We start from the raw sequence: 25,377 nt of genomic DNA on the forward strand, positions 1-25,377 counted from the left end.
AAAAGCCGCGTGGACCGTAGCGAGTGTCAGCAGCATCCCTACTATAAGCAAATATGCCGCGCCTGCGTTAGTACACATGCACCGAACTCGCTTATTCAAGCCAATGTATTTTTATTGAAGTGCGACTGCTGGTTTCTTTATGCTGTGTTATTAGTATTATGGCACAGATTACCTAAACCAGATGCGAATGTAAGCCTGGCGGCATGATCTGCGTTCCCCACTATTTTCGTCTGCTCAACGTCGGATCGAATAGTATGGGAGCACAATTATTTTAGTTTCACGCTTGCTTCGGTACCCGTGATGCTGAGAAGTGGCATAGTGCGAGCGCAAATATATTTTTTTAACTATGACGAGTTATAAGTGCATAAGTAGATGCTGTTCTTCTGTGAATACAGAAGTAACCTTTTTTGGTCTTCCAAGTGATCCTTTAAGGTAAACGTATTTAATTTGTTTAGTTTTAAAATAATACGCACCGTTTGTTTAGACGTGAAGCTTGGTGTCATCGTCAGACTTTTGATTTAGTGGACTCCCACATAGCAAAATTATATACCTAGCATGTGCTTAGAATCGACTTTTACGTATAAGAATATTGGAAATATGTGCTGAGCATGTGCTAAGAATTATACTTATATGTACTGAGAAAATGCTCAGCATATACTTTTGGCCGCAAGTAGCATGTGCTATGCACTAGGATTAGGAATGTTCTAGAAATATACTGGGAATACTTGGCTATGTATGCATAGCACATTCTTGGAACATACTTGCTACAAAAATCAGCTACATAAAATATGCTTATAAAATTTATTGAATAAAAATCACATAATGCATCATATTTTATACATTATGGTCCTCTTGTGTATTCCGTTTGTCAGCCAATCTAAAAAATAGAAATATTATAAAGTAAGTATTTTTATATCTTTATGTAAAGGGTGAGTCATTATAAATGTTACACCCTTTATTTTTTTAAATTTTAACATTTAGAAGAAACTTTTTAATAGAAAAGTTGGAGAATATGTTTTGTTTTTTCAGAATTTACTTAACATCGGTTACATATCTATATTGAAACCAAACCAAAAATTATGATAAAAGCCTAATAACTAATCTAAAATAAATAAAACCATATGCACTTACTTTTCACTTCTCTTGTTTTTGTTTTGCAATCTTTCCTTTGCCTTGACCAGCCATCTTTTTATTTCACTGATTATTTCATCATCACACGCATTTGAGGTTCTTTTATTACATCTCACTGCATCTAAAAAGAAAAAGTTCCATTAATAGTTATTTCAAATCTGTGATTTTTCCTAATGATGTATAGTGTTTTGGACTATGGAGATATAAAAAAATATATTTAAAAAAACAAATTTTTCTATGAACCACAGCTGGGTTTACAAAAATGTATTGTTGTTAAACAATAAAGACGTCAATATTTTTTTTAGATATCTAAAAAAATCTTGACATCCTTAACAAACTTAACATAGATTTTAAAAAATCAACAATATAAAGGAGCTTTTAGCTGGCCGTTTTGGATAATAAAATTCTTGGATTCAATTTATAACCATATGGTTCTACAGTTATAAAAAAAAGGAATTACACAAACCACTATACATACTTACCAATTATAACTCTGGATAGGGTCAGAGAGTGTCATCTGAAGTCAGCAAAAGTTCTGTTTCAGTTTTTTTGGTCACTATGCGTCTAAGTGAACGTTTACTTTTTGGTTGTTTTTTTGTTGACATTTTACCTGATACCTCTTCAAACTTAACTTAAACACAATAACTAAAACTAATTAGAAAAATTAAAACCTATCAAACTAGGTATAAATTGAAATATTACAAACTAAAAAAGCTGTGTACCTACCTACACTAATACCTAGATCCTTAGCACACACAAGACTGTCTTCTTTTTTGAAATTTCAATAAAACTCAGAGTCTTCTGAAGAATACCCCTGCTTAATGTTTCTTTGGAATTTAATGCTCCTAAATCTAACCCTCAATCCTCATTTATGTACATTGCTACAGTAAACCCTCACGGTATACACTATTTTTATACACGATTTTGACTACGGAACTACAGGCCTCGTATTCTCGTATACGATAATAAAAGTTCCTCGAACAAAAGAACAGAGAACGAAACGGAAAATAAAAAATAAACACCGATATTCGTTCGATCGTTTGTCTATGACACCGATGGCGTCAAAAATGTCAAAAATACCGGCTGGCCGCATTACCGGCTGAGGCAGTAGCACCAGGTGGCGCTGTTGTCATGTTGTTTTGTATAATATATCCCGGTATATCATAAGCATATGCTACGCACATCGTCTGAAGTATATCCTATAAAGTATTTTATAAGAATATGGCGAAATAATCTTAGCATATGTTATGAATAAATGCACGGGAACATACGTCTAAGAATATAGATGGTACATAACTATATCTTAGTAGAACATGCTAAGAATATGAAAATAAGAATATACGTTCAATCACATTCTGGGTATATGCTATAGATATGAATATGCTTCTTATTGCTATGTGGGCTGTATTAGGTTTTTGAGATAGATTGAGATTTCATATGGTTCTTCGTTTTTTCAAGGAATGTTCGAACGCACATTAGTGATGCATAATGGCTTACCTTGCTTCGTTGAAGTCGGGCTTGGTAGCGCTACCAGTTCATCGTTCCTTCCATATCAGGCACTCACACTTTAGGTAAAGTTTAATTTAAGTCTTTATTATAAGTTTAATCTAATTCGTTAAATAATTACTGCAGGAAAATCACCGGCGGTCAATATGTATAAGGCTGTTAGCGGTTAGCTGTTTTACAAAACCTACTTGCAAGCATGTGTAGGTACTACTGCGTACTTCCTTCCAATTTTTGGCAATGCATTTGGCCTGCATTGCGCAGGGTCAGTAAGGTTACAAGCCCGCAAAACAATGTGCGTATTTTCGCGGAAAAAATGTATTTTAAATAAAATAGTTAATTATTAAAGAACCATCTTATGATTTCCCAATTTAAACATCCAGAAAAAATAATTAAAAAAAAATAAAAATATTCAATATTAATTAATCTTGGATTGATATCCAACACTTGGCTTCGTGCAGCTAAAAGAGAAGACCTGCTGCAAGAAGAAAACTTTAAAAATTACAGAATATGTAGAAAGCATTTTGCGGAAAAATATATCTCAACTGGAGGGAAAAAGTTATTTCCAAACGCTATACCTACATTTTTTTGTAATCATATTTGTGTACTTACATCGACGGAAATAAATGAAACTGAAATTAATGTTAATCTGGTTAATTAACAATAACAATAAAATATAACATTTTAATGTGTTTTTATTAATTTATGTTTTTTTTTATTGCTAATTTAAAAAAAGAGCTGATTGTATTATTAATCTTAATCAAACATATATTTTTATTTTTTAGTTTAACACGATTTAGTTACCTAATTCTTTCTTTACTGTCTCATTGGAAACTGGCTGAAGAAAGTTGTAATTTTGCTATGTTTAAGACTTAATTCTTGTGCTGTTATATGAAGCTTAAATTTAAATATTTTTCACTAGGGTTCAAAAATATATAAGAACCGTATTGTCAGCAATATTCCTAATTAGAAATATTCCTAATTAAAAGGGGCTTTTGGTTTGATGTTTATCAATTGCACTAAAAGTATAATAGAAATATTAATATAAAAAAAAATAATTAGTACAATGCAAAAAATAAAAACTCTTTAGAGTTACAGGTCGCTAACATATGTATATAATAAAAGCAAACAATAAGTCACATTTCTCTTCAGCAAAATGTCAAGTATTTGTTTTTATTCTGTTTGCCCCTCGGTTTACCCTGCCTTATCAAGTCTTGTAATATTTATTTTATTTTTTCACTTTCACACAAATAAAAATTTATTTTTAAAAGGACATTTTTTTTAAAATGTGCTTCAGAAAATAAATATTTTTAAAACTTTTCTAATAATATTTATTTTTTTCTTTGTTATTATCTAGATGTGGATAACCTTAAATCAAATAAAGATATGATTAACCAAACGACCAATTATAAATTTGTTCAAAGTGATTTTTCAAAGGCATATGTAAACACAGGTATTAGCATAGGCATTATCTAAATATTTATAAAAATAGTATTAGAGTTAATAATTTTTTTTAGATGACAGGCACTAAAGATACGCCCATCAATTACATTACAAGCATAGGAACACAAACTTCATCTGCATTGACTGCCAATAGCCCAAGAAAGCTGAAGTTGCGATACCAAGTCAGAGGTTTAAAAAGAAATATATTAAAACAAAAAGAGCAATTTGAGCAGGCTAAAGCGATTAAACCGAAACTCGATAGTTTTATTAAATTATGTGACAGCTTTTTAAATAAAACTCTATCTGAAATAATAAAAGTTCAAGCTAAATTACAGCATAAAGTAGGTAAAGCTAAACGATATCCAGATAGTTATAAACAGTTTGCTTTAGTTTTGTATTTCTTGGGGCCAAAAGCATATAGATTTCTCGCAAAAATATTAAATTTACCTACTAAACGTACTCTGGAAAAAACGACACAAAGTATTGTTTCAAAACCAGGATTAAACGAACAAACATTCAATTCTCTTGCTATTAAAGTTAAAACTATGTCTGAACTTGATAAGTATTGTACCATATGTATTGATAAAACATCTTTAATATCCTATCTTTATTTTAATTTAGCAAAAGATGAAATTGTAGGCTGGGAGATAAATTACTGGGATAAATAAAATGAATATAAATATTAATAAATATATATTTGAAATATACTGAGGGTATTGATATTATGGAACATTTATGAGGATAATAATAGTATATAAATAAAATTATACGGGGGGGTTTTAAGGTTGAGGGAATAAATAAGGAAAATATTATTTATAATTATAGTAATCGTATTATACAGGATGTTTTAAGGTTTAAGGACATTTACAAGAAGGATAATATTTATATTAATAGTTTACCAATATAGAAAAAAAAAAACATTGATGCGGTTTCAAAAAAAGGTGTATTTTTTTTATTTTTTTACTATGTTACTGATATCACGGCTTTTATAGCTTCTATTCAATAAGTTGATAAATTTTTTTATTCGTTTTTTTTTCTTTAAATTTGTTTAAATTTTATTAAAATTGCCTTTTAAAATAAAAATACAAAAAAAAAACAAGAAACAAACCCCTTTTTCATATCCTAATATACATTGCTTTTTATATGGAACCTGATTTTTCTCTTTAGATTGTGGCACTCGTATGAATCGTGGAAAAATTTGTCATGAAGCTTTTTTACTAGTTTTTGAATGGTCTTTAACCAGAAATTTTGAATTCGGAGCATATTTTGAAAAAATGGTCATTTTGGTCCCGGATTTTGTTCGAAAATCGAAAAATGCAAAGAAATTGGTTTTCCGTTCGTTTTAGAGTCAAATCGGTAATAATCTTTTTTAAAGGTACTCTGAAGTAGTACAGGATAGAAAAATAAAAAATTTAAATTTTTCCATAGGGCTCATGATAATTCAATATTTATGTTTTATAGTTTTTTTCAATTTTCTCCGATTCTATGATAGTTAGAACCGATTCGTTTTGACGTACGGATACCTCGAAATATTCCTAAGAACTTTTGTTAGAAGCAAAAAGTTCTCAGACTTACAGTTAATTTAAAAAAAAATAAAATTTATATCGTATAAATCGTGGAAAATTTTGTCATAAGGCTTTTTTACTAATTTTCGAATGGTCTTTAACCAGAAAAAAGAAATTTTGAATTCGGAGCAGATTTTGAAAAAATGGTCATTTTGACCCCGGATTTTGTTCGAAAATCGAAAAATGCAAAGAAATAGGGTTTCCGTTCGTTTTAGAGTCAAATCGGTAATAACCTTTTTTAAAGGTACTCTGAAGTAGTACAGGATTGAAAAATAAAAAATTTAAATTTTTCCATAGGGCTCTTGATAATTCCATATTTATGTTTAATAGTTTTTTCCAATTTTAATAATAATAATGTTTCTTTATTTAGCATCATGCTACAAAAAATTACAAAGAAAGAAAATTTTTAGAATATAACTAAAAATAAAAAGGAAAATTTAAATGGCATATAGTAAACTAACAAATAGGTATTATAGGTATAAGTATAAATTATACCAACAAATGACAACAGATAATTTAAAAAATATATATATAAAACTTAAAACTATCATAAATTTGAAACAATAAAATTTAAGACCTTAACTAAGATAACAAAAAAAAAATAAAAATATGTAAATATAAAAAATTTAAAAATATAAAACCTTAAACTATATTAAAAGAGTAAAGATAAAATAATAAAACACAAAGCAATACAACCAAAATAAAACATTTATACCTTATACCTATACAATATAATATAATTTAATTTCTTGGGATGGAATATATATATCTTTTTAATGTTTTTCTAAATGTGACTAGGCTTTCACTGTTCTTTAAATGTATTGGCAATTCGTTAAAATATTTGAGGCCTTTATGGAGAATGGTATTTGTCATTCTGTTTGAAGTATGTCTCCCCATTAGTACAAAATCCCCTCGCTGTCTGGTAGCATAGTTATGCAAATCACTAAATATTGTGATTTTTTCGCAAATATATTCTGGTAGCAATTTATTTTTTAATTTAAAAACAAACATACATGTATTAAACAATATTTTTTGTTTTACTGCCAAAATATTTAGGACATTTAGCATATTATCCACCGGTGTATATCTATTACATTTTAGTATGACCCTCATGGCTCTGTTTTGTATGATTTGAAGTCTATTGATCCTGTAATCCGGAACACCAAACAGGAGTGCAGAACAAAAATCTAAATGCGGCACAATAATACTATTATAGATTAATAATTTTGTTTGTATAGATAGGTTTTTGCCAATTCTCGATAAAAAATTTATTTTTTTTGACATTTTGCGTGTTATGCTGTCTATATGCGAATAAAAATTCAAATGTGGATCCAAAATAACACCCAGATATTCAATTTCTCTTTGGTAGGAAATTGTTTCATTATTAATTTTGATATTTATTGTATTTAAATTAAACTTCATTTAATCTAATTTTATTTCCAAATAAACAAAATTTTGTTTTAGCCGCATTAATGCTCAAGTTATTATCACACAACCATCTATATATATTATTTAAATCAAAATTTAGATCGTCTTGCATTTTATTTACATCTTTGCCCACAACATACAGCATAGTGTCATCCGCAAATAATACTGAATTACTTCTACTCATTACCTTAACAATATCATTTATATACATAAGGAACAAAATTGGGCCCAACACAGTGCCTTGAGGAACACCATGAACAATTTCTTTTGCAAGAGACAAATTATTTTTAAACTTGACCACTTGCTTTCTGTTATGTAAATACGACTTAAACCAATTTAGAACCGTACCTCTTATACCCATTTTTTCCATTTTAAGAAGTAAAATATTTCGATTTACTGTCTCAAAGGCTCTTCTAAAATCCAAGAAAATTGCTAAAACAAAATTTCCCTCATCTATTTCTCTATTAAAATTATCACAGATGTTAACTATCACAGATTCGCAAAAATGTTGAGGTCGAAACCCTGACTGATTTTTTGTTAAAATTTTATTATTATCGCAGTAAGTTTGTAGTTGGGTTTTTACAGTTAGCTCTAGAAGTTTTTCGTAAACTGGTACAGTATTTATAGGCCTAAATTCACTTGCCTGCTTTGTGTTTGAAACCTTAGGAACCGGTAAGATAGTAGAGACCTTCCAATTTTCTGGGAATTCACCATTTTGAAGCGATGTATTAATTATGTCTAACACACGGTTGCCCACAACATTAAATACATCTACAAGAACCTTTTTTGAGATACCACTTTCCCCTCCTTTAACATTTTTCATATTTTTTAATAGACACCTAGTTTCACTCATAGTGGTATTTTCAAATTTATCCCATATAGTATACGTTGATATATTATCAACTGTATTTTCTAAAACTGAAAATTTGGGTAAAATATCTACAATTTGATCTACGCTATTAATAAAGTATTTATTAAATTTATCTGCTATGTCCAACTCCTCAGTAAATGTCTGGCCCTCAAATACAACCTCATTTGGTAATACGGAATTTTTACCCGGTAGAAGGCTTTTAAGATTTTTCCAAAGCTCTACAGAATTATTTTTATTTTCATCTATAGCTTCGCGAAAATATTTATCTTTTTCTATTTTTATTTTATTCACTATTTGATTTCTTATCCTTTTATAACTATCCCATAAGTATGTAGTGCCCTCCTGAATTGCCCTTACATATAACTTGTCCCTATTTTCCATTAGCTGTAAGATATCACAAGTTATCCATTTTTTATTTTTATATTTTTGGCTAACACATATTTTTAACTTGGGACACATTACATTTAATATATTTTCTATATCTAAAACAAAAGAATTTGCCAAGTTATTTACATCTGCTATATTATTGTTCCATGACCTGTCAGACAAGCAGTTTTGTAAAGTTTCTGTATGATAATGTTTCATGGACCGATGGTAGAATGTAATTTTTTCTTTTTCGTCGTTTGTGTTTGGAAGGCATACAGACACAATAGAGTGATCACTAATTTTTGGTGTGTGATGAACCTGAACCAATAAATTTTTATCATTTGATATAATAAAGTCAATCAAGGTGCTACTGTTGTTTGTTATTCTTGTAGGAGTGTTGACTAGTTGAGTGAATCCAGACCTATATATACTATTTAATATTTTTTCACCATAAAAGGAGTATTTTGTTAAATCAAAATTAAAGTCACCAGCTATAATATTTATGCCCTCAATGCTACTTACTTGGTCCAAATAGTTTGAAAAATATTCGATAAACCTCGCATCTCTATTGTTAGGGGGGTGATACAAAACACTACAAAGATACTTGGATCCATTAAGAAATATTTCTATACTAACATTCCATACATACTCTTCCACACATTCTAATGTTACTCGCTTATATTTAATATCTTTCCTTATCAAAATCATTACACCGCCTGTTCTTCTATTAGTTGTGGTACATTGTTCTAAGAAATAGCCATCCACTTCCAGTTCACACATTTCTTCCTCAGAAGATACATGAGTTTCAGATAATAGCAAGATCCTTGGTTTCCAACAATTTATTAATAAAACTATATTATCCTTGTTATTAAGATACCCCTGACAATTCAAATAAACCACATTTGAATTTTTATCAATATCTCTATCTAATTGCTACTTTAAACATTTACCCCTTTGAAGATTTTCGAGCCTTTGATATGTCGCACACTTCTTAACATCCCAAACCACATGATCAACCTCAACTTTCAAACCATATTTTTGATTAGCGGTAATACAATTAATACACTTAGGCTTACCTTCCAAACAATCTTTACCATCATGGTTACCAGTACATTTTGGACAAACTATGCTACCAGTGCAATCCTTCATAACATGACCATATTTGCAACATTTAAAGCATCGTATAATACCATAATCATTATAAACCCAGCAACGGTTCCATCCTATATTAATTTTTTGCCTATCTATTAAGAAATTATAACTATCAATATCTACCTCAAATATAATATTACATTTTTTATTTATAGGTTTAGTTTTACGAACAATTTTTATATTAAAGTTTTTGCATGCAGATTTGAGTTAATTTTGCCTAATTACCTTATTAATAATTTCTTCATCACTGCTATTTAATTCACTCTCATCCACCCCGACTACTTTTATTCTGTTTTCCTTTATAGTTGGTTTAACAACAGTATAATTTTCTCCCAGTTTCCTCTGAATAGTTGACTGCACCCTGGTTATTTCCTTTTCTTCTCCACAATCAAGAATCACACCTCCATTTTTTGTATTCCTTCCCGTTGAGATCCCAATACCTATGTCAGCAGGATCAACTTTATTTCTTAAATCCTCTTTAATCTTTTTTGCATCTTTGGTTTCACCCTTTTGTTGTACTACAAGAATGTTACTATTTTTTTTAAGAACATTTGAATAGGTTTTAGACTCCAAAGTTGAAGGTGTTGAAGTCTGACGATTTTTTAAACCAGCTATTTCTTTCCTTAACTCTTCATTCTCCTTCAATAGCATATCCATTTTTTCAGTCAACAAATTAGTTTTATCAACCAACAGCCCTAGAGTTTGACTCATAGTTTCAATAGTGTTTTGATCAATAAAAGCCTCCTCTACTCTGCTTCGTTTTCTCGATCGTTCATTTCGATTTATGGTATCGATATCATTATTTACAGGAGTACAATTTTTACATTTCCATGAAGCCTTTTTCATGTGAAAGCCCCTCATGTCAATACTTTCACACTTCCCGTGAAAAAAATTTTTGCAACTCGTACATTGCACGGCAGATTTTAAATCATCAAAAGGTACTTCACATATAACGCAACTGTTAGGGTCAAAACCCTGTTCATCAAAGACACTTGCCATCCTTTAAACTTTCAATTTTGCCTCGATCCGGACCTGTACTGTATATGAAGCATCGCTTTCTTATCAGCACACGCACAATACGCACAATGTATCGTCTCGCTAAATCACCTTATCAGAGACTCGGCAAGCCGTTGAATTTAAAAGTAAACAACGATTGTTTTGGCTTTTTTACTATTTTAGGATAATAATTATGAAATGGATTTATCACTTACACTTTAAAAACACATAATACAACTGATTTTTAAAATTTTTAACTATATTTAAACACTTTATACTTGAAAAATCAGCGAAAATCTGCGGAACGATATAAACACGACCGTTTTACTCAGTCGCCAGGTCAGTTTTCTCCGATTCTATAATAGCTAAAACCGATGCGTTTTGACAGGCGAATACCCCTTAATATACCGAAGAACTTTTATTTAATACAAAAAGTTGTCAGAGTTATAGTTTATTTATAAAAAAATAAAAACCATTTTTTTGAAATTTTTCGTGGATTTCCCTTTCGATTTTTGACCAAAAAAAAAATTTTTTTGGTTTTTTTTAGTGAAAATTGCCAGTCTAGGGCTAACTTTAAAATTTGTTAATAATCATTAAAAAAAAATTGTACCGTGGGAAAAAACCAGTTTTCTTTTATTTTTCCCACATTTTTACTAATATCTCGGCTTCTATAGCTTCGATTCAATTTGTTAATAGTTTCTTTTATTACTAACTCTTTTCCTGTTAATTCTTTTCATATTTTATTACAATTGCTTTTCAAAATAAAAAAAATCGACATATAAACCCAATACCCTAATAAATGGGATCCTATTTTCCCTTTATCTTGTGGCACGTATAAATCGTGGAAAATTTACTTATTAAACTTTTCTACTAAGTTTTGAATGGCCTTTAAGGAAAAAAAGGAGGTTTGAATTTGAAGCATAATTTGAAAACGCAAATGAAATTATTTTGAATTCAGCGATTATCTGCATACTTTGGTGAATACGCCATAACTTTCATCAGTACGACAGTGAATTAATTGATGAGTTGATTCAGCATATCCACCCTAGATGTCGCTAAAGAGTAGTGAGTTACGCTTGATGAGATGGCTAAATATGAGTGAAAGGAGGTTACTACATAGTCTTGTTCTCTTTAATAAAATTGTCTTTAAAAAATGTCCTAATTACCTTTATGAGAAAATTAAGTTTAGATATGACGCTCATGTTTTGGATTTAAGAAATAAACATTTTATTACACCTCCTCTTCATAAAACTGTTTTATTTGAGACGAGCTTTAGTTACTGTATTCATCTGCAATATAATAAAATTCCTCCTGAGTTAAAATATATTTCACCTTCTATATTTAAGCGAAAAAAAAGCAGTTATATTACTGATCTCTGTTAGCCTAGAGTGTTGTAAAATATATATTCTTTAACTTATTGTAAATTTCATAAGTCTGTGTGGTTATCAAACGTTGTAATGTTAATTGGTTGTGCATATAGGCAGTTAGAACTTAATATTTTGTAACTATGCAATTATTTAAGATACATTTTGAAATTCTTTGTAATATCTAACCTCAAGCTGATTTGTATGGTTAAGCTAGGAAGTAAGCTTCATTTTGCCATTTAGAATTTACCAATTGTAAATTTTAATAAAGACATTATTATTATTATTATTAAAAAGTTAAAAAACAAAATTATTCTGATTGTGTAGGTGTAGGATCATGAGTATTAAATGAGGATATTCAGGATTTTTGTTTTTTTAAAGGCATTTTAGATTGTCAAATATTTTTCTGTTTTTTAGAATAACCAACACTTAAAGATTGTTGTTGTGGTTTTGAAGTTGGCTTTTTGATTTTATACTTTAAATATTTATAAACCATCCAAAACTTTTTCTCTAAATTGACTAAATGACCATGGCTATCCATCCATAAATGTGTATAACTTAAGGTGGATTAAGTCGATTTGGGAAATACAGTTTTTGAGAAGTATATGTCAATCTGTTTTCGTTAAATTGAACAAATAGGTATTGTGTTTATACTCCATGTGAATATCATTTCTACTAAAGAACCAGAAAAGTGTTGGAGTAAACATTTTTAGTCGGACTTACATGACAGACAAGATTTTTGTAAGGATGGATTCAGTGGCAATTAAAAAAATGTATGATTTCTGTGACTGTCTGGGCAATTCCTCATATATAAACTAGTGAATAAAGAATATTTGTATGAATATCTTAATCTAGATGAAGACAAGGAAAAGGAAATACTTCATATTTTCCCAGTGAAGGTTCAAGAATTAAAACTGAATTGTAAAAAAAAAAGTTAAATTGAGAACAGTGACATAGATATGTCCAAAATAGGATTAAATCTATAATTATATCCTGGAAAATGATAATACATCCAAGATACACCTAAACATTATTAGAAAACACTTAGGTATGTCATAATTGAAATCTACCTGCCTCCTGTTCTATGTAATTGCACGATGATTCGATGTTGGCACGTTTGTAAAATAATGTATCAACCCAGAACTCAAAAAAACTACAAAAAGCTATAAAATTACTTAAAAACTTTAAATTGGAAGAAAATCATGAGGCTTGGCTTGTTTTCCACCCAAAGAAAACTTAAAAAAGACAATCGTCAAATACGACAGTTAAAATGTCACTATTGTCATATTTGATGTACGTCAAAAATTAGACAATCAATCAATCGGCCATCTTGGGTGGCAGACTATTCCGCCCTGCCACATTCAACCTTCATACTGGTGTTGCCGGTGGCGTTTATGCTTGTGAGCAGGGTTGGGTAATACGCGGCAAAAATAAATTTACTACATTGTTACATTTACGACGTCGCAAATGTAGTAAATTGAAATTTGTCGCAAATTAAAAATGTCGCAAAATCTGCTTCTAAATTTAAGGTTATGAAACTAGTTGTTTACATCGTTTAAATTCATTTTTAACGGTTTTTAGAGCTAAGCTGTTTGTTTTTCGTTCGATTTTTCGTGATAATTTAATTCCCTAGTGTTGTAATTGTACCCCTGTTGGTACCACAGTTGATACCATGATGAATACCGATACCGCAAACTCTGAAAAGGGCAGAAAGCCCCACAATACAAGGAACTCGGATTTGAATCATTACATTTGGACAATGGAAGAATGGGAGCTAAGTGTGACACATGCAACCATATTCTAAAAAATACAGCAATATCTCGCCTTCGTACACATAGGTAAGTAAAACTCTTTTACTATAAATATAGTGCCTATCTTTATATTAAAATTTGGGATTTTTTTGCCTACGCTATAACATAATAGAATAGTTTAAAACCTCTTTTCTAAATAAGTCATTATTGTGTTATTACTGTTATTTACAGAAAAAGATGTTTTCGCAAGAGCAGTAGTATTGATTCTAAAGAAGGTGAAGCCATATCATTATCGTCAGATGATAGTGTGAGGTCTGAAAATGTAATGACACCCATCGATAGGCCAGTTAGACGGGTTAGACCACTTAACAGGGAAATTAATTCTACTGCTGCGTCTACTGGAATAACTTCTGACGATGAAACTCAAGAAGTGCCCCAAGAAGTGGTTATGGAAGTTGAAGTAAACACAAGTGCCCCTCCTCCCCAATCTTCATATAGAGTTTTAGATATTGTAAGTACCTACATACTTTTCAATTGATAAAAATGTTATTATAATGTTATAATAACATTTTTTTTATAAAACTTTTTTTTTACTTGTATTTATGTATAGACCAGGATCGATATTTTTTGAAACCAAACAAAATTATAGTAGGATGAAACCCATTGTAAAACGAAGAGAATATTACAAATATTAAAAGAAAAATAAATTACGGGCGATCGGACGTCGGGAAGGGGTGGGGGTGAATTTTTGATTGAAAATTAGGCTGCTTTTTCGATATAAGTCAAAATAAAGTGAAACAAATGTACATTATTAATCAAGAAAATTACAGTGTATTGGGGACATAAAAAGGTAGATTCTCTCAAAATTTCGTGAAAAAAACACATTTTTTGTAAAAGATAAACATAAAAAACCAAAAACTTGGTTTTTTGCTTTTTTTACGTAAATTTTGAGGTTATGTGAAAAAAGTGTAAAAACAAAATTTGTAGACCTTATTATTATCTACAACTTTGCTATTTAACTTTTTTCTATCGCACTTGTAGTTTTGGCGGAAATTAAGTTAAATTGTTTCTAACCTCAAAAACTCACCCCTCTGCCCCTTCCCGACCTCAGATCGCCCGTAATTTATTTTCCTTTTAAATTTTACTATATTCTCTTCCTGTTCTAACATGTTTCATCCTACTATGTTTTTTTACATTTTTTGCTATTTTAAAAGGTATCAGCCCCGCCTAGTAACTTTTATTTTATTTATTAATTTTTAGAATTACCTAATAGATTTATTAATTTTTACAGGAAAACCTGGAGATAATTCCATCCCCTGTATCATCGCCACTACCGATATCATCATCAGAGGTTGATGAGTCGTTGGCCAATCAAAATCAGCTATTGGAACATGGATATGCCAAAGAGGAGCGCCAAGGTCGCAATTTTCCCATCAATTTCGCAGCTTCCATTTCCACTGCATCCTCATCATCATCATCATCGAGGACTGACATATCAAGATTGTCTAAGTTAATTAATGGAAATAAAAATAACAGCAGGCAAAAGAAGGAAAAAAAAAAACAAAAAACCTAAGTTCCTTTGTTGACAAAATGAATCAAAAAGAAAAAGAAGAGGCAAATATATCTTTGGCAAAATTTTTTTTTGGGTGTAATATTCCGTTCAGTGTTGTGGAAAGTGACCATTTCAAGAATTTTTTAAAACTTTTACGTCCGGCATACAATCCGCCTACAAGAAAGACCTTATCTTCTACCCTTTTGGATAAAGTCCATGAGCACGTGTTAATAAACAATAAAAACAGTTTAAAGAAATCAGCCACATTACTTATACATGGTTGGAAAAACTCATCAAATAATACAAACAATGTAGTAACAATGCTACAAACTCTTAATGGTTAAAGTGTGTTTCTTGAATCTTATGACTTTTCAACAGCCAAGGAAACGGGTGAAGCACTTGCAGAAGTCTGCAATAACGCTCTTGAAACGGCAAAATCAGCATACAACTGTGAAATTTACGCCGTAGTCTCTGATAATGCTTCGAATATGGTAAAAATGGGTCGCCTTATAAATTTATGGCATAGCACTTGCAGCAGTCATACAGGTAATCTCCTTGTTAAGGACATAGTAGATCATGACGTCATGAAAACTGTGACTCTGGTGTTAAAAGAATTTAAGCACACAACTTTAGAAAACATGATTTTACAGAGAGGGGGTTTAAAAATAGTCTTACCTGTTGAGACACGTTGGTGCTCTCATCGTGATTCTTGTGATTCCTTGCTGAAAAACTTACGGATCATGAAACAAGTCGCAGCAGTCGCAGCTGAAGAACATACTAAAATTAAAGCTGAAGTTACATGTTATCTTTACAATGAAGAATTTATAGAATCCGTAAAAGCAACAGTAGCTTTGCTAGATCCAATTTGCAAAATCATTAACACATGTCAAAATAAATCTACTTCCATTGCAGATTCCACAGAGGAGTGGTTAAAATTGAACAATCAAGTTAAGGAATCAGAAAGTTACAATGATAAGATTAAAAGATGTGTAAAGTCACGAACGAATATGGCTTTAAACATATATAGCTTGGCAGCAAACTATTTACACCCCAATTATAGAGGAAATTTGTTAAGCAAAGAACAGAAACAAATGGTTCAGGATTTCCTTATTAATAGTTTGGACTCCGAAGAGAGCTTGGACGGTCTTAATGCTTTTATCAGAAATGAGGGTATTTTTGACACCATAAAAAAGAAGGCACAAAACATTTCTGTTTCAACATTTTGGGGTTTAGTAGAAACAAAATATGAAGCTCTTTCAACTTTGGCACAAAAGTTACTAAGTATTCCAGCTTCATCAGCTTAGTTGGAGAGATTGTTTTCTAACTGGTCTTTTGTCCACTCAGATTTGAGGAATAGATTGACCAAAGAAAAATCAAGCAAGTTGGTTTCAGTTTATTATTCCCTTAAGCTTAAGGACAGCAATGTTTCAGATCAATATTAATATTAATACCTTATTATTATTATAATAAACGTGTCTTAGTTATATTATTATAAGTTGTCTATCCCGTCCAGAATTAAAACAATTTTTTTTTCTTAAAAAACTGTGTTTTATTGATTTTAAATCCTTGAGATTTTTTTTTTTTCACTTTCAATAGTTTCAATGTTTTCTTTCATTGAATTTGTTACATATTGTCGCAAATGTAGGTAATAAATTAAATTTTTTGAACGCGTCGTAATATACATTTGCGACAGTCGTAAATGCAGTAGCAAATGTACAATTTGCTACTTACCCAACCCTGACCAGTCGTCACAGGTCGGCGGAGAGGAATGCGTCCGTTCAGATGAGCGGAACCGAGGAAACCAATCCCAATTGAAATGCATGGTTGGATAAAATCGTCAAATTGCGGCGATCGACGGACTGTCCGCTTTCCGCGACCGAATGTTCGAGGAAACCAGGGGCCGTATTTTTGAAACCATGCGAGAATCTTCGAATGCGAACAAAGTCGAGCGGCAAAATTCGCACACGAACTAAAAAGTGCATCTTTGAACAGCATTCGAAATTTCATTCGCATACGAACATGAAATGTAGTGGCAACGTAGCAAAGTCGAGTGCTATTGAAGGCCATGTCAAACGGCATGAAGACGATAAAGATTTTTTAAACTAACCTGAAATTTAAGTTTAAAAGCATCAGGGAATTTTGAGGTTGTTTTCACGGCGTTTCTTGGGTTTTTTAAATTGACTTTTTTTTACGATGGATCCAAATGCACAAGCCTTGTGGATAAAGTTAGCGGGCAGATTGCACAGTCTCCCTGGAGCACATAAGGACTGGAAACAATGGCGTAAGGTACGAGTGTTCTCTACAAAATTATTGTTTGTTATTGCTTTTCAGTGGTTATAAGTACAGTTATTATATCTGTTAAAATTAGATTGATTTACCCTTTTCTAAATATGATTTTTAAATTATTTTAGACTTGGCAAGATTTGAAGTCAAAATCAAAGAAGAAAAAAACTGAAATTAGAAATCATCAAATGGGAACTAGAGGTGGACCAGCTGTGGCAGACCTTAATAGTGATGATGAAAAAATTTTAGAATTAATCGGACCGGTTCTAGTAGATGGTGATCGCAATGTAGAGGAATCCTCTTGCCACTTTACTGTCAGTAGTTTAAATGAAAGCACTTTTAATGTTGAGCCTATAACTTTTTCCCCTCAATCTAATCACCCTACTAGTGCCGGTAAATGTTTAACTGCAGATGATAAATACACCTCCATTGATCATTTAACTTCAAACACCTCTAATAGGAAAAAGACTTCACGGATCCAAAGATTAAATAAAACCATACAGGCAAATGATAAATTAATTGAACTAACAAAGGAACAAAACAACCTACTCAAAAGAGATGTGGAAGCTAAAGAATCAATAGCACAAAGTTTAAAGGCTCTAGTAGAATACTTTATACTTAAAGATAAATTGTCATCAATATTTAGTTTTTTTTAATGTATTATTCTTTTCAATTGAGACAGTTTTTTAATTTTTGATCCATATTGTTTTTTTTCTGTGAATCAAAAGGCTCTATTAGACTTGTTTTTACATACAGATAAATGAAATATTTCCATTATTACAAATATTTACTCGAAAAAATTTCCACTTACTCTCTTATTACCTATAATATAATGTACTGTGTTATTTTTGTGATATTTAGTATGATAAGTACCAAATAACATTAAGCAAGAGATATAATTATTATTTTTAAGTTTGTTTTGAGAAATAAAGAGAATGTGAGTTCCTATGTAGATTTTTAAGCTTTCAGACCATATATTTTTTGTTCTAGGATTTATTTTTTGTTTAATTGGCATTATTTTTTTTTGTTAATGTAGCTGATTATGTTTACCAAGAACTTGTTAGAATATATTGTGATGAGAGGATGAAATAAATATTCCATTAATGTTAATTTGTTTTTATTACCAATTTTTTGTTGTATAATTATACTGTTGTTTTAAATACACAACTTAGCCTTATACATAGTTTGAATAAATATAAATACACTAATACGTAACATTTTACCTACCTGTTTTTGCATTGGCCAAATTAAATTCTCATACATAATAATCAACTCTTATTCTTTATAAACGTATATAACTTTAAAAACATATTTATTGACCTGCAAATTTTTACAACAAAGTTCTTACAAATAGGATTTCAAGCATATTACAGTATATCAATTTAAAAATTTCTAAAATGGTTTCTAATTAATAGTTGCTGTAACCTTCTTCCTGCAATGAGTTCTTGGCCTTGGTTTCTAACTTGTATGATATCATTATCATTTATATAGATTCCATAGTCAATATCAATATAATTATCTTCCTCTTCATCACCAAATTCTACGGGAGGTATATTATGTATAATGCACATATTGTGCAGTACTGTGCAAGCATTAATTATTTTTGAGGCTGTGGTTGGATCATAATGAAGAACCCTGTGCTTTAAAAGACAACGAAATCTAAGCTTTAACACCCCATTACATCTTTCTATAATGGACCTTGCTTGTTTTTGTCGAATATTATAATTCTCTTCAGGAGATCCTGGCAATACATTTTGGATTGGGGTGAGCATCCATGGCCTTAGTGCATACCCTGAATCACCTTGAAACATTTGTTTTAATGTGAAATCAGTATATTTAATTATTAAAATAAAAATCTTACCTAAGAAAGAAAAAGAAGTATAGCCATTATTATACAGTTGTCTGATATATTGGTAGGCTGCACTATTGTTAAAGATATAGCTGTCATGACTGCTGCCAGGATATCGGGCACAGACATTTAGAATTTCTAAATCTGGATCACAGATCTGAAATAAAAATATAAAGTAGTTAAAATATGTTAGCAGACATAATGTAGGAATACTTTTGCAAACATATTGAGTTATATATCTAGCTAATTGAATACTGTTAATAATTTAGATATTTTATTATTTACCAACTGCACATTTAATGAATGGTAGCCCTTGCGGTTCACATATGCTTCCTCTGGGTACTGGTTCCTCTTCGGTGCAACTATTGCTATATGAGTGCAGTCAATGCTGCCAATTATTCCAGGGAAGTTATGTGTCATATAAAACCTTAAAAAAATATTGGATAATCCATTTTAAGAAAATTAATACAATGTTTTAAACTAAAAACAATGATTACAATTTATTAATATGGCAATAGCCTTGTTTTAATTAGTTCTTGCTGAGCAGACTCAGACGAGTTTGTGAATAAAAGAGTAAAATATATAACTTCTACTCTTATCAGGTTAGAATTATATACCTATAAAACAAAAGATACTTACTTGTTCCTTAAATCTGACAGTTCATCTCTATTTCGAGGTAAATGAATATACTTGTTAAATATATCAGGCATATTAAGAGCATCTATTACCTCATGAATCACATTTGACACGCTACTTTGTGAAACAGCATGATTCATATTTCTACCTACATCCAACTGGTAACTGCCACTTGCTAAGAATCGTAATGTTGTTAAAATCTATAAAAAAATAATTCTTGTATTAGGAGAGCATCTAGAAACTCCAAACACCATTTTAGAATATCAGCACCTCTTCAGAAAAACAGATTGTGCTACCTTTCTCAAACTTAAGGAAATAAATTCATTTTACTAGGAAACAAGAGGATCTCATTTCTACTTTCATAAATTTGAAATTTGTACCTTCATAAATTACATACATGTTATACAAAAATTTTTCAAAATACTTGAAAAATTGAGAAATTCATAATTATCTAAAAGCTTTATAAATTTAGCATTAAATCTGAAGGTATTATTTGATTGTTATACAAAAACAATATTTTGATTCCTACTTACTTTCCTTGGAATGCACAATGCTGATTTCCTAGATGGAGCTGTGAGGTGAGGCTCTAGTAAGTCTATTAATTCCATCGTAAGAGGCTTGCTTAATCTATATAATTTAATAAATTGAGCATCTGAATACATTTCAAATGGGTCAAGAAATGAACAATACATCCTATTCCTTCTATCTGCCAGAGTTTCAGCCTCTTCCAGTGCATCGACGACGTTTCTTTGCACAAGATAGTTTAATCTTGCCATTTGATTATAGTTTTTTTTTTCAATAAACAACAAAAAAACACTACGAAAATACTCAACGAACACACAAATTTAAAAAAAATACAAAGCTAAGGTTTAAAATCAAAACAAGACAAGTGGCAGAATCAAATTGAAAATCGCACACGAACTTTGAAATTCGAATGGTATATACCCATTCGAGACACCGCATGCGAAAAAATTCGCATACTATGCGGTCGAAAATACGAATATTGATTTTTCGTGCGAAATCGTCTAATTTCGTATGCGAATCAAATTCGAATGGTTTCAAAAATACGGCCCCAGGCCTTAAGGTAGGCCGTCGAGCTCCTCGCCGACTGGGAACTAGCAAAAAATGTAAAGGGGAATTCTGGTAAAAAATACCTATTATTTTACGAGTTTCGTCTAATTCGAACTGTAGGGGAAGACGGAGCACGATTTTATAATAACTTTATTTTATTGTTACTATTATATTTAATGTACCTACTTAGGAAAAATATGTAAATTGATAATACTATAAATTATTTGTTTTTATAGCCACCAAACTAAATAAATTTTACATTATCAAAGTTTACGTAATTCAAGAACTAAATGGTTAAATTTTTTTTGTTAATAACTAGGTACTTAGGTATCTTATTAAAGGTTGTTTTGGTACGACTGGTTTCATTGGGATTTATTTTTATATCAAAGTCAAAAGTTTGTGTGAAAAAATGCATATATTACTGTTACTAAACTTAACCACTAAAGTTAGACATAATTACTAAGTAATGACATGTTTGAATTTTAAATGATTGATTACTACACTTTTTGACGTTTTTGTTATTTTGTCGGACTAATAATAGCATTACCAAAGACATTATAAGTAATAAACGTAATGTTTCATTCATAACCAGCCCAAAAATGTGGAATTTTATTGTTTTAAAATTAGTAGTGAGAGAGAAAAGCATGGAGAAAGTGTTGTTAGTACCCCTTGGCGACAATGCATATTTTCAATTAATTTTTGTTTGGTTTGTTGCCAGTGGGGTAGAGCTTGCACTAGAGCAAATAATATTATAATAATCGACAAATTTGTAATTTTCATTTTCCCTCCCTTACAAATCGGGTTAGGATTGTGTACTGTACAAATAATTTTTTATATCTATACGTGTTGCTTTTGTCGCTCTTGTGCAATTTTAAATAGAGGCGCAAAATGTCATTACATAATTATTTAACCTTAATATTTTTCATGTGACGACGCTGGTGATAAAAATACAAAAGTCTTTTGCTGTTTAAACGTTAACAAATAAACTTACCGATGAAACGTTAAATTTGGACTTTAATGCTCTACTCTCTTTACTACACAAGAATGCACCATGATCGTTTATTTTGGCATTAATTTTCTCCAAAAAAGTACGAAAACAACAAAAAACTGATAAAACACACTCTAAACACAAAATAGGCCCTTAGTGCACGGCCAGACTGAATTGCGGGCGGGCGTGAAGCGGGCGATAAGCGAGCGAGCGATTTTTTCAAAAGCTAATGCACAGATGCAAATAGCCACACCGGCGCTTAGCGGGCGGGCGAAAATTGAGCGTGCAGCGTGCGATAAAAGAATAATTAAACTTGTTTGAAATTCTAGTGAGCGTGTTTGGATTTTTGGATAGTTTGTTGCTGTGTTTCTCGTAAAACAGATGTAAATAAAAAGAAATAAAATGTGTAGCAGTAATAAACATGAACAGAAGGAGCTCCTGATATCTGAAGTTTATACCAGAAGACCTTTGTGGCAAGACAGTCACCCTTTATATAAAAGTAAAAATGCTGTTGATAAATTATGGCAAGAAGTGGCCGAAGCATGTAATTTTAATGGTAAGGAAACGCTTTTTTTGAACACAGGTCTATATTATACTTATCAATATGAACGTATATAATTATTTAATTACACACACAATCACATAATTATTTAATACATAGTAGATGTATAATTAAGTTGGCAAGTGGAATAAGTAGTCAGCAAGTTTTTCTCGAATTTTAATTGCTCTTGAACTTCCTCGATTATTCCTTCTTCCATTAAAGGCAGGTTGATTATTTTCCTGATATTGCTCCGATATGTGACGATAGTGGAGATCACTGTCGCTATCTTTGTTTCTTACTAAATTATGCAGGATGCAAGCACACTTAATAAGTATGCAAGCTTTGTCAGGCAGTGTTTCTATGTCTTTATTTAAAAAACGCCATTTGGCACACAGTATTCCAAAAGCACACTCGATACATTTTCTAGCAGTGGAGAGGCATTTGTTAAAGTATTCTTTTTTGGGATTAAGTCCGCGTCTCGGATAAGCCCTTATTAAATATGATTTTAGAGGGTACGCTTCGTCACCTATTAAAAAATGTGGTAATTCTATATTTGTGTTCGGTAAATTAGTAGGACGAGGGACATTAAATAAATTACTTTCTAATTGAATATCGTCGATCCTGCAAATGTTCCACCGTCACTTTGTTTACCACGGCCTCCAACTTCAATGGTTAAAAATTTTTTGTCCGCATATGCTACAGCTTGTAGCACGACAGAGAAATAAGGTAGATAATTAAAATAATGAGATCCAGAATTTGGTGGGCATCTTATTTGACAGTGTTTTCCAATTTGGAAATTTCCATCGATTAAAGTAGTCAGCTATAACTTTCTTTAAACAGTTCTCAGTTGGAATTGGCATAAATTCTTCCACTAGTTCTTCCCAAATAATTTGGCAGGTTTCAAAAACTATGTTGCTTACTGTAGATTTTCCCATTCGAAAAGCAAATGCTAACAATCTGAACGATAAACCCGTTGCCAAATACATAAAAAAATCTATAAATAAGTATAAATATCACCAAAAGTTTTGTAAATATAAAAATCATAAATTAGCTATAATAGTGTCTAAATTATATTTTCTTTTTAGTTACGGATGCCAAAAACAAGTGGAAAAATTTAAAAGATCAGTTAAGAAAGGAGGTGAAAAAAATACCCATTCCCAGATCGGGAGCCAATGCACCACCTGTAAAACCAAAGTGGCAGTATTTTGAACAAATGTATTTTTTAAAAGATTTCGTTACTCCTTCCCCTACACAGGGGAATTTGTTTTCTTGCAATGAAGATTCAAATGAAATCGAAGAACTTCATTCCGTTGAAAATAATGAAAACAATGAAGCCAGCGATCTACATTCACAACCTTCTTCACCCTCATCAATGCCGCCACGAACACCATCTAGAAGCAGCTCAATTTCTCAAAGTACGTAAAAGGACCAAAAAAGACATCCAAGAAGAATTTTTAAGTTTAGAAACTAAAAAAATTGAAATGAGGCAAAACGAAGCGAAAGACAATGATAACGCCGATTTACAGTTCTTTAAAAGTCTATTGCCCCATATGGCTGATTTCACAGAATTTTAAAAACTGGAAATTAAGTCGGATATCATGTCATTAATTTTAAAGAAAAAGAAAAAAAAGCTGCCAGAGCAGCAGCAGCAGATTTTACAACTTCCGCTTTTGGAAACTGGTAACTTGGAAAACCAAGCAGGCTGCAGTAACGACCCAGGTTCATATTTAACGTATAATATTATATAATGTAGTTTTCGTTAAAAAATTTGATTAATTAGCCTGTTATAATAAAATTAAATAAAAACTTTTATTTCTATAACTAACATTTCATTATTATATATAAAAAGAATATATTCTTACCTTAATGTGACTACCAGTCTTTCTTCTGCTGATATAGGAGATCGATAATTTGTCGTAATTTTCGTAAGCCTCCTATTAACCTTTGAAGTTGACTCCTTACACTTCAGAGCCGTGGGTGTATAATTTTATAAATAAACAGTCATCAGTTCAGGTAAAGTTTTATTAACGAAAACTAATTAAAGGTAATCCTTAAAACTATGAGCGTCTCAACTGTAATTCTAACACTAACCTTACAAGTCCCAAGCCATTGTTTTATCTCACACTCACTTTCCTCCAGGCTCCCGGGTTTAACTTCCAAAGAAATAGATGTGCTAAGCCAATAAAGCCAATCTCGAACCAACGACGAGTTTATATTTTAATGACGGCGACGCCTTCTATATTTCCCCGAGTCTCAAACCAGTTCACAAGCAGGTGAACAACCAAAAACAGTCGGGCCCCTGACGCGAAACCTCTCGCGGTCAGCAGCTTTCTGCCTGTTCCCCTCCCAGCTCGTCGTCTCTCGGTCGTATCTGGTTCTCCTTCCCCGAACACTCGCAACATACGGCGCAACCATGTTGCCGCTGTATCCGATAATTAGGGGACATATGTTACACCTTACTTAATAAAAAATCATATGTACTTATGGACATTCTTAAGTATTCAAAGAATTTTTTCGGGTATTCTCTTAATTCGACGTATAGGTGGTGAAATTCTCCAATTTTTTTCTTCTTTTATTAATAGGATGTATTCCATATCTACGAGACTTCTCCAAAAATAATTTCCACTTCATATAGGGGTTACTGTCTATTAAAATATTTCTTTTTAGTTTTGATAAGGGCGCCATGTTTACTGGCGACAGAACACCACCAATCTGCGATTTTCTATTTTTAGTATGGCCAAAAAATCGCCTTGCAAAAAATTGCTCGCTCGCTTATCGCCCGTTTCACGCCCGCCCGCAATTCAGTCTGACCGTACACTTACACTCAATAATTTAAAGCGTTTATTTGTTTTAATTCCTTAGCGACATCGCTCGGGATTTATTCATT

General features: G+C 31.2%; 2 protein-coding genes across 3 annotated transcripts; one reads left to right on the plus strand and one right to left on the minus strand.

Annotated features, from left to right (window-relative positions):
- Nucleotides 1-13,644: 13,644 nt before the first annotated feature.
- On the plus strand, nucleotides 13,645-15,299 carry LOC126746711 (uncharacterized). Its single transcript, XM_050455053.1, has 2 exons — nucleotides 13,645-14,081; nucleotides 14,862-15,299. The coding sequence occupies exons 1-2, from the start codon at nucleotides 13,896-13,898 to the stop codon at nucleotides 15,141-15,143; spliced, it is 468 nt and encodes a 155-aa protein (XP_050311010.1). The 5' UTR covers nucleotides 13,645-13,895; the 3' UTR covers nucleotides 15,144-15,299.
- Nucleotides 15,300-18,770: 3,471 nt separating this feature from the next.
- LOC126746704 (putative nuclease HARBI1) lies at nucleotides 18,771-20,934 on the minus strand. 2 transcript variants are annotated; one of them, XM_050455044.1, is made up of 5 exons: nucleotides 20,424-20,934; nucleotides 19,894-20,090; nucleotides 19,540-19,681; nucleotides 19,267-19,411; nucleotides 18,771-19,206 (listed from the first exon to the last, which is right to left on the minus strand). In XM_050455044.1, exons 1-5 carry the CDS (start codon nucleotides 20,664-20,666, stop codon nucleotides 18,788-18,790), a joined length of 1,146 nt encoding a protein of 381 aa, XP_050311001.1. In that variant the 5' UTR covers nucleotides 20,667-20,934; the 3' UTR covers nucleotides 18,771-18,787. The 2 variants fall into 2 exon arrangements, with proteins under 2 accessions (XP_050311001.1, XP_050311000.1); XM_050455043.1 differs by having other exon boundaries at nucleotides 18,771-19,411.
- Between the last annotated feature and the right edge of the window lie 4,443 nt (nucleotides 20,935-25,377).

The sequence above is a fragment of the Anthonomus grandis genome, chromosome 18 (genome assembly GCF_022605725.1).
Source record: "Anthonomus grandis grandis chromosome 18, icAntGran1.3, whole genome shotgun sequence".
Taxonomy (NCBI): domain Eukaryota; kingdom Metazoa; phylum Arthropoda; class Insecta; order Coleoptera; family Curculionidae; genus Anthonomus; species Anthonomus grandis.